The sequence below is a fragment of the Electrophorus electricus genome, chromosome 14 (assembly GCF_041902795.1).
Source record: "Electrophorus electricus isolate QZ-2024a chromosome 14, ASM4190279v1, whole genome shotgun sequence".
Taxonomy (NCBI): Eukaryota; Metazoa; Chordata; class Actinopteri; order Gymnotiformes; family Gymnotidae; genus Electrophorus; species Electrophorus electricus.
The window spans coordinates 24,230,229-24,239,615 of record NC_137510.1 but is presented as its reverse complement, the minus strand read 5'-3'; the positions used below and the strand labels follow the sequence as shown (position 1 = coordinate 24,239,615).

Here is a 9,387-nt window from a genome sequence, read left to right as displayed (position 1 = left end):
TTGCCTTCGAGTGCAGAAGTTTAAATAATTTCTTCGCCTCTCTGGGTGCACCATTTATGACTAAATTAATGATCAAATAATGAAACAGTTAAAATAAGTGATTGTATTGAATATAATTAATTAAAAACAAAGGCAAATCAACCAATCACGAATAAAATGGAAGAAAATGAAATGGTGAACTCAGCGTTATGGCTGAGGTACGTGCAGATGGGCCATACAAGTGACACCCTATGAATTCTCATTTCAACAGTCACTCATGAAAGTTTCACTCATTAAAGATCTGACCTCTTCAACAACTAACTGTAACAAATAACTGATTTAGCAGAAATAAATCACACGAGAATCTATAAATCAGAGAATCAAGGATTTATTCAGATACCACACATGGTTAAATATAATCCTGATACCAGCTGTCCCGAGCTCCACAAGGACATATGGATCTGTGTCAGTGTGGAACTGAGAGGATTCTGGTTGGTTCCAGGTCCCGTGGCCCTGCCACTGAAATCGCCTCTGCGGTTAGTCATTTACAGATTCCTCTGTCTACGCACTGGAGTCATTTCCATAAAAGGTGAGGGTAGGCAGGTCTGGTCAGAAGAACAGTGAGGGAGGAACATGCATTTGTAATGAAGACTCACTGACAACCGGCTAATCTCAGAAAAGAGGGTGGGCGGAGGAGAGAACTGATTCTGCAGAAATGGAGACTACACTAGTCATTACACAGCATGGCTCAAAATACCACAGCACGCCCCAAAACACACTCAAAAATACACACATATATATGCACTCATATATAACGGCATTCTCACACCAACGACACCAAATGTTTTCTATCTCTTTTCAGGACCAGCACCTTTTCATGATAACTCCCGTAGTGTAACAGTAGCCCCTTAACCCGACCACACCCGACAGGAAGTAGCTGTACATCGTTAAGACCTCCCAATGAGGCTGCAAGCCGCTGCGACATTTACGCTCTACGTTCAGTTCGGTTCCCTCGGTGCCATTTCGCCGTGGCCGCTCCATACGCTGGAAACGACGCCTTACCATGTGTCGTTCACATTCGGCTCGTCTTGTAACAGGAAGATGCTGATAGTACAATGCAGTATACAGAAGCTTGGAAGGATACAGACATGGATATGTAGGAAAAAAGAAACGCGTCCCATTCTCTCACTCTCCTCCGAAGGCCTCCTGGACGTTCCCTACGGTGTTCTCCAGCAACCCTCCCATTATGCCCCCCAGTGCCTGAAGCAGGTGACACATGCCCCTTTGACCCCTCCAGGCGAGAGTCCCCATCCCGTCTCCCACTGTCACTGTCTGCTGCATCAGCTCCGAACCCACAGTGCCCAGGTACTCACCCACCTGCTGGCCCGCCCACCCTACCACAGCCCCGCCCACATCCCAGCCTCGCTCCAGCGTGCCGGTCGCCAGCCCCAGGGCATCGCACGCCAACGTGGCCATGCCCGCCAGCCCTTCCTGGAACGATAGCAGCAGGATTCCGCCCAACGCGCTCGCGCAGGCGTAGACCGAACCGGCGCCCGTCGCACCCACGCAGTACATGACGTCCCACGCACCCTCCACCCCGGAGGCCACGCCGGAGGCCAGGCTCTGGGTCAGAGCGAGGCCGTCGCCGGGCACCGCCGCCAACACGGCCGCGTCCTCCTGAAGCACGTACGCGACCTGAGAGAGGAGGTCGGCAAAGGCGGAGGCCACGGCGAAGAAGGGACTGCAGAGGAGCGAGGCGACGGAAGAAAGGACATAGAGCAGAATGCCGCCATCGTCAGACTCCGAGGTCTCCTCGGGGTCGGGTTCGTCTCCGAGCATCGCGGCATGGGATGCTGCCTGCTCCTCGCTCTCCTCAGCCAAGGGCAGGTCCTGGCAGCTGCTGTCCAGTGACTCTCTCAAGAACGAATCCACCTCCTCCTCTCCCTGGCCTCCACTCTCCCCACAACCCCCTGAAAATAGCTCCTGGACTCCCACCCACTCCTCCAGCTCCTTCACGCTCACCGTCTGCAGCTCCTTGCCTTCTCCTTGCATTATTCCTACACTAAAACTCCCGCTTCCCTCCGGGACGGCGCAACACGCCGCCGTCCACGCCGCCCCTGTCTGGCACTTGTTCAAACCCCCCACGCCAGTCTGCACGTACACGTCCCCCCCTGTCTTGGAGCACAGAGGTATGACCTTGCTCTCTACCACCTCTGCACTGAGAGAGTCCATTTTCTGGAGAGGGGAGGCCAAGGCAGGCGGAGCTGCATTTTGCCCCCTCTTGTACAGAGCAGGCACAAACACGGTGGATTCTTCACCAGCGTCTTCTGTCCCACCTTCATCCTGCAAAAGCATTTAAGAGACGTAGAAAACATTTATTGTGGGGACTGTTTCCATTAAAACTAGCTTAAACGAGGTCCATTAATGTCAAGACTGCTATGTTAAAGATTTCATTCTCTGCTTTCAAAACAGAGAACAAAGAAAGAAAAGTTTCTTTTGTGTCTCAACAAGAGAATGTATCTACTGAGTCTCTATTGTATGCAACATTGCTAAATGGGTCCTTTCAACAAACATAAACAGGACTTATTAAGACTTCTGTAAGATTGCAGCAGTTTGTCGGTCCTTCTCCTTCAAACCCTAAATCAAGGTGTCGCCTCAATTCAAGTCTTTCACCCTTTACTCACCGTTGACATTCTGAAACATTATCTATAATCTTTCATATTTTATTAGTCTCTATTTCAAACTGTGTCAGCAAAAAACAATTACAGAGCTTTAGTCTACAGCCAGTCCAAAGCGACGTTTCAGACACAAAAGATCAGTAAAGCTGAATTAAATTGTCAAGCGTTACGAAATCACTCCACCAGCTGGAGCCACGCAGTGACAGTGCAGTTTAGCTGCAACTCCAATCTCAACAACCCGCTGTCGGCAAAGGAGACCAGAAAGGCGGATGGTCTTACCCCCTCCTGCGCCACCCCTTTCCCCCACCCATTGCTCGGGCTCAGGTGGAAGGCCGTGTAGATGGTGGCCCCACACCCCGGGTCGTGGAGCGTCGCGAAGGTCCGCCCGTCCGCCAACGCATGACACTCCGTCTTCAGCCCGGACAGGGCGACATGGGCCGGCGGCGCGCGCTCGAAGAAGCTCCCCTCGCAGACGTGCAGATCGGCCCGCGCGGCCGCCAGCGTGAGGGTCAGGGCCAGCAGGGCGAGGGAGGCGTGCCCACACGCGCTGTTCCTCTGTGCTGCGGCCGGCATGACCAACGCTCCCAGCTCGCCCCCCGCGCTGCAGCCTGCAACTGTGACTGCCAGCGCTGAACAGGCAATTACAGTCAACAAGATCCTGCAAGTCTATCCCTCTTCCTCCCTCGCTCACTCTCCTACTCTCTCCCCCCTCCCTTTCTAGTCTACAATCTGCATCTGCACTCTCAGCTCTGCAGAACGCCTGGGCGTCTCTCTCTCTCTGCTCTTTTGTAAATCAGTGTCTCTGGCAACAGCTCAACCGTAGTGTACGCAAACCTGCACACACACCCTCACACTCCTATCACAATTACCTGTAAGTCAGCATTCTTTGATACACACACACCTACACAGGACCCATATACACTCTGTTAAAAACACACACATTGTCTGAGGTTAAGGTTGTTTGCTTTGTGTGTTTAACATGCGTGTGTAAAAGTTCCTGAATCACGCATTAGCCTAGTGGAATTCAAGCACAATTACAGGAGACGACACGACTTTAAGGGCTACCGTGATTTAAATGTCCTTCATAAGGGGCTCACAAACAGCACAGCCATCATAAACACACAGGCCACAGTAAACACACAAACACATTTCATACCGCTACAACTTTCTAATTGGGTAATAGTCCTGCTGACATGAACACTAAAACAAGACTCTCGGAACGATAAAGCATCTTGAACGCTTCGTTTAATTCCCGTCTAAGAGGGGGAAAAAGCAAGTGAAATATCCTAAATTTGGATTAGAAATGAATCTGGCAAAGAAGTCAGCTGGAGAGGGGGGGGACCAATCTTTATTGGTATGTGTCGAGTGCGCCAGAGGACAGTATGTCTCGTAACACTGCACTGCATAGCTAAAAGCTCAAGCTTGGCTTTAAGAACTTGCAGGTAAAATAGGTGTGGCTGTGTGAGAGACTGTAACCGACGAGCCTACATGTACGTGTGGTTCACCCTCTTAACACAATTCCAGTGACGCGATGAGATACAATACACACACACAGAGTAAACAGGACTTAAAACCAGCTTTTTTGTGCACTTCTGAGACTCGTTAAACAGCCCTTTAATAAAACGTTAACGCTGGGGAAAACCATAACACAACAATCAAATTATTTCAATTCAAAATACAAAGATGACATTAGCACCGATGGAAGCTCTGGCCATCATGCAACATGCTGCTAACAGCTGGGGTTAAGTAGGCATGGCGTAGTTTAAGAGGCAGTAGGAAATACAGCTTCTATTACAGAACTGCAGGGTCACGCGCACCGATCTGGATTTACTCAGACAAGCTCAAAGCAAACACTAATTCGGATCAGTCTTTACGAGGAGAACGAGAGAAGGACGTGACTCATGATTTAGGGAGGGCTGCAAGTGCAGAGCATGGGGGAGAGGTCACACAGAGGTCACGCACTTGCAAGCTCGGCGCCATCATCATCATTTATATTTCTATAGTGCCGTTCTCAGACTCAAGGACGCGTTACAGACAGATATTGTATTAACTCTTCACATTTCAAAACAGGTGGAGTTTGTCAGGATTTTGGGCTTCATCTTATATTGACAACTAGACTTTCAGCTTTCATAAAGAATTTTAAACCAAAAAAAAAACTGAGATTTCTTTATTATTACAGCATCTTCACCTTTAGAACTGGTGATAAAAAGATAAAGCTGCAAACTATATTTTAACACATCACATCCCACCCCACTCAAAAACAATGTTAGATGTCAAAGACAGAAAGAACTGCCAGGGTGCTTGACTGCTCACCTGGACAGACCCCTCGCTGATGGACACTGGACACACCTGGCCAGAACACTTTCAACATTTCTCTACTTAGCCACAGACATATATATATATTTTTTTAAATCATAGCATGCCAGGTGTTTGTCTTGTACAGAGGCCATGTTGATGTGGTTGCACAGGTAGGACCATGGGTGCTGCAGTATGAAGAAAGCTCCTCCAGGTGTTCCTCCCAGGCTTTGGACGGCTTCTCCAAAACTTTTACTGACTTTTACTGACATTAAAGTAATATGGTTAAAAAACAAAACAAATACAGTTCTAATGAAACTGCCTAGCCCTGTGTGTACTTCCAGTGTCTGTTTGCACGGAGACAGCCACCGACACTTTGACGCGGCTGCGCGGTGGGTAAACAGGCCGGTCTGGAGGCCTGAGGGTGAGACCTCACTCGTTGGGAATGTCGATGACCAGCTCGGCTTCCTCTCCCTCCCCCCGCTCCTCCTCTCCTCCCTCGCTTTCACCTTCGCTCTCGCCCTCCTCCTCGGCCGCGTCCCCGCTCAGCATCTGCCGCGGGACCCAGCTGAATGGGCCCGACGACCCCGTGCCCGCAGCACTGCCCGCTGGGTAGTTAGATGCCATGGCAGATACCACCTGCGGAAGAGATTGGGGTGGCACAAAGGGAGAGAGAGAGAGAGAGAGAGAGAGAGAGAGAGGAAAAAAAAGAGAGATGTTCTGATGACTGATGAAAAAGGGAGTTGTAGTGGTAGCTCAGTGGTTAAGGTACTTGAGTTGTAATTGGACGGTTCAAGTCCCACCACTGCCGGGCCCCTGAGCAAGACCCTTAACTCAATTACTCAAGTTGTACTCATTCATAATTGTAAGTCACATTAGATAAAAGCGTCAGCTAAACGCAATAAATGTAAAGGTCTGCATATAACATTGCGTGTTGAATGGGCCAGTGATGTCCTAAAAGAAAATGTCAATGCCTCTCTTGACATCTGTGTGCTTATATTCTCTCTCTCTCGCTCTCTCTCTCGCTCTCTCTCTCTCTCTCTCTCTCTCGCTCTCTCTCTCTCTCTCTCTCTCTCTCTCTCTCTCTCGCTCTCTCTCTCACCTTTCCTGCAGGCTCTTTCTTTTGTTTGGATGGTTTTGCTTTTCTCTCTTTCTTCGCTCGCTCAGCAGAGGGAGCCAAATAGTCAGGAGGGAAGGCTAACTGTTCCCCGCACACGCACCCACACAGACAGACATACGCGCGTACATACCCACACACACATACGCACGTGCACAGACCCATACACACAGTGTGCACCCCGAAAAGATTAGTTTCCCCAGGTCCAAAATACGCAGATGATGTGACAACATAAAAGAGAAAGAAAACAATGAGTGAATAAGATGTCAAAATAACAAGTGACTTAATATAAGAGCAAAAAACCCCAAACAAATAAAAAAAACAATGACGTTCCAAACCAAAATGTTATGAGCAGATGTGCGTAGAGGCCAACGAGGCAGCCTGCGCGGTACTCACCGTGCTGAGATACTGCGAAGCTGTGGACGACTGGAGAGAGGTCGCCCCCGAGCGAGAGAGGAGAGAGAGATGGGGGGATGACGATGACGTGAGGGTCGGAACTCCAGGACTCCTCCTCCTGAGGAGACGAGGGAGAAACCGATCACACAGGGACAAACGGACATGCAGACAATCTGTTTGCCTTTGCAGTTAAAAAGTCTGTCAGTTCCTGTCATGTCAATATCAGCCTTGATAAAGGCACGTCAGTCTCTACAATGCGCAGGATGAGAAAAGGCATACAAGTGAGCTGATTTTTTTAAAAAATGGAATAAATCCAGCAAGCGACAGATACACGGGCAATTTAGCCATTTCTCCACAATCGCACTCGGTACTGATAATGGACTCACTTCTTTCCTGGCTCCCTTTCCCTCTCCCTGGGCCCGTCTCCTTCGCTGTCCGAGGAGGCTGTGGCATCCGAGTCTGCAAGACACACATCATTTTCCATGCCACGCCAACGCATGCCCAAGCTGAAGCTGAAGCTAAGTAAATACTTACCGGAAGAGTCCTCGTCCACGCGTTCATACTGTAACAATCTGTCCAGCAGGAAGCTGAGATAGACATGAAAGACAGCTCGCGCTCACTTTGATTAAAAAAGATTCAAGTGTGCAATAGCTTTAAGAGAAGAGTTTCACCTTTTGTCCCTGGAAACTTTAAGCAGCTTTCTCTGTGTCCGTCTCAATTCCTCTTGAAAACATTCCTGCTCCTGTAATCAAACGAGGCCAGATAAATGAGAATGCGCCCACGTAAACACAGAGAACCAAGCACAGAAGAGACACTTACATAGACCAAAAACTTCAGTTTACGCTTCAGGTTTTTGTATTTGCGCTTGTAATCCACATCCAATTCTGCCTGGCCGTTCATATCTGGTAACGAAAGAACATGTAGATTTAGACCAGCACGCAATCTCACCCTCTCTGTTAATAAACGACTACTAAAATGCGTCCATGATATTAGCTTGGGACTCCTATGGTGGTGGTTAGCTAGGTAGCCATCTGTAGCACGAATACTGCCTTTTCCTTTCATAATTTGCGCATGCGTGTAAATACATAACACAGATCGTGATATTGACCATAAACCATATACACCGGACACACCGACGCATCTTTTCAACGCATTTCCTTGTTACTGAGACCCCAGCTAACCCGCTAGCGAGCTAGCTAAAATAAGCGACCAGATCTACACAGCTAGCTAAATATTTAGGAATCAACAACCCTTATACGGTTTGATTTGGAAATTCACTTTAGCGAGTAACCGACCTGAACTTTAGATGGTTAGCTGGACACTGAATCCAGCTAACCGACCTGTGTAAGTGCACGCTGAACGTTACCATACACTGTTTACTTCCTCGTATCCTTTATGCTCCGGAAATGAACTCTAAATGACCTGGTGGGAGACACGTTAACTAGCCCCTCGCTCAGAAACGCCAACTTTTAAAATTAAGACGCCGTATCTTAGTTTATTCTCAGTTTCTCCTATACCTTACCGGTGGTTTGAAAGCAAACTGAATTTTATAAATAAAGTATTTTATTTTATTTTGTGGACGCTTGTAAATACTTGCATAAAATATATAAAACATGTTGTGCGGTTAAATGAACAGTTTTACAAACGTAATTTAATGACGAATGATGTAATATGTTCATAAATTATTTCTGACTAGTGAGAATAATCAACCTTTTTGGTATTCTCTGCAGTCACTGTACCCAATGTAGCACAAGAACTATCAGTGTTTGGCTGCAAATTTAAAAATAAATAAGTAAATAAATGGAATACTTTACAGTGAATTATTATTTTAAATGCAAAGCACTATTTCTTGCTTGATATTTTGAATGTCAAGCAGTCAGATATTTACGCCGCCTGACTGCTTGGACCCAGAGGCAAAGGTAGACGAGCTATTAAAAGTCCTATTAGATTAGATTTGATTAATTGACAATAAAGTGGAATTAAATTTTTTGTTTATTTTTCATTAATTGAATAGGACTTTGCATAAGCCATCGTTCATCTTATCTACCCCTGACTGGCTCCCAGCAGTCAGTCAGGTAGAACACAATGATATATCAGTCCACAGAGGCAGGGAGGGGAGGAGAGATCAGGGCAATGGGAGCAGAGGAGAGGGGAGGGCAGCAGGAAGGGGCAGGAAAGGGAGGGGAGGGGAGCAGGAGAGGGAGGGGATGACTGGGGAGATACAACAGTGGGAAACAAGCGTCAATTATCCGACCTTTTGTATGAAATATCGAACACGTTTCCCATGGTGTCAAAAGAGTTTCTTGGTATCAATAGGTTTTTATTGTCATACTGCCTTCCCTGAAAGACCTTAATGATTCAATTTATGGAAATATTCAGAAAATCTTTACCAGACAGACCCCTCTTTATGAAACATAATGTTCCTTCTGTTTGCTCATAAAACAGACACATACGCAAACCCATGCACACACACGCACACACACACACACACACACACACACACACACACACACACACACACACACACACACACACACACGCACGCACACACACACACACACCCCCAGGGTCTTCTATAGAGCTTGCTGAGTGAAACATAAGCCCCTCTCTTTCTCTCCAAGTCTGTCTGTCCTCTAACATTGTCTCTTGTTGCCGAGCATCAGACAGACAGAAATAGAAAGCTCTTTCCTCACTGCCATAAATCGTGCCGCTCTGCGCCGCTGTTAAAGGCACCGGCAGCCTTCTCTCCACTTTCCACCTTGCCCCCTTGCTGCTGATGTCTTATTATTCAGAGTCTGATGACACACCCTTAATCCTGACACTCTAACCCATTACCTGCGTGTCACACACACTCTCATTTGAGCTCGCCTTCTAGTCCCACCTCTGACCACTAACTCTAGTGACCCTTTGGATTTATTGCAT

General features: G+C 47.6%; 2 protein-coding genes across 3 annotated transcripts; both read right to left on the bottom strand.

The window, feature by feature from the left end:
* Positions 1 to 351: 351 nt before the first annotated feature.
* On the bottom strand, positions 352 to 3,351 carry si:ch73-54f23.2 (uncharacterized). Its single transcript, XM_027019464.3, has 2 exons — positions 2,937 to 3,351; positions 352 to 2,322 (listed from the first exon to the last, which is right to left on the bottom strand). The coding sequence occupies exons 1-2, from the start codon at positions 3,228 to 3,230 to the stop codon at positions 1,165 to 1,167; spliced, it is 1,452 nt and encodes a 483-aa protein (XP_026875265.2). The 5' UTR covers positions 3,231 to 3,351; the 3' UTR covers positions 352 to 1,164.
* A 1,457-nt stretch (positions 3,352 to 4,808) lies between these two features.
* Positions 4,809 to 7,872, bottom strand: ino80e (INO80 complex subunit E). 2 transcript variants are annotated; one of them, XM_027019477.3, is made up of 8 exons: positions 7,761 to 7,872; positions 7,285 to 7,367; positions 7,137 to 7,207; positions 7,000 to 7,052; positions 6,852 to 6,924; positions 6,466 to 6,583; positions 6,055 to 6,153; positions 4,809 to 5,591 (listed from the first exon to the last, which is right to left on the bottom strand). In XM_027019477.3, the coding sequence occupies exons 2-8, from the start codon at positions 7,363 to 7,365 to the stop codon at positions 5,385 to 5,387; spliced, it is 702 nt and encodes a 233-aa protein (XP_026875278.2). In that variant the 5' UTR covers positions 7,366 to 7,367; positions 7,761 to 7,872; the 3' UTR covers positions 4,809 to 5,384. The 2 variants fall into 2 exon arrangements, with proteins under 2 accessions (XP_026875278.2, XP_035386874.1); XM_035530981.2 differs by lacking the exon at positions 6,055 to 6,153.
* Positions 7,873 to 9,387: the final 1,515 nt, after the last annotated feature.

Bases quoted from the DNA above. Each gene is read 5' to 3' on its own strand.
- si:ch73-54f23.2 (XM_027019464.3), bottom strand. From the start codon at position 3,230: ATGCCGGCCGCAGCACAGAGGAACAGCGCGTGTGGGCACGCCTCCCTC. The intron at 2,323-2,936 runs GTAAGACCATCC...ATGCTTTTGCAG, and splicing joins AAGGGGTGGCGCAGGAGGGG to GATGAAGGTGGGACAGAAGA.
- ino80e (XM_027019477.3), bottom strand. From the start codon at position 7,365: ATGAACGGCCAGGCAGAATTGGATGTGGATTACAAGCGCAAATACAAA. The intron at 7,053-7,136 runs GTGAAACTCTTC...TGTCTATCTCAG, and splicing joins AAAGTTTCCAGGGACAAAAG to CTTCCTGCTGGACAGATTGT. The intron at 6,925-6,999 runs GTAAGTATTTAC...TGTGTCTTGCAG, and splicing joins CGTGGACGAGGACTCTTCCG to ACTCGGATGCCACAGCCTCC.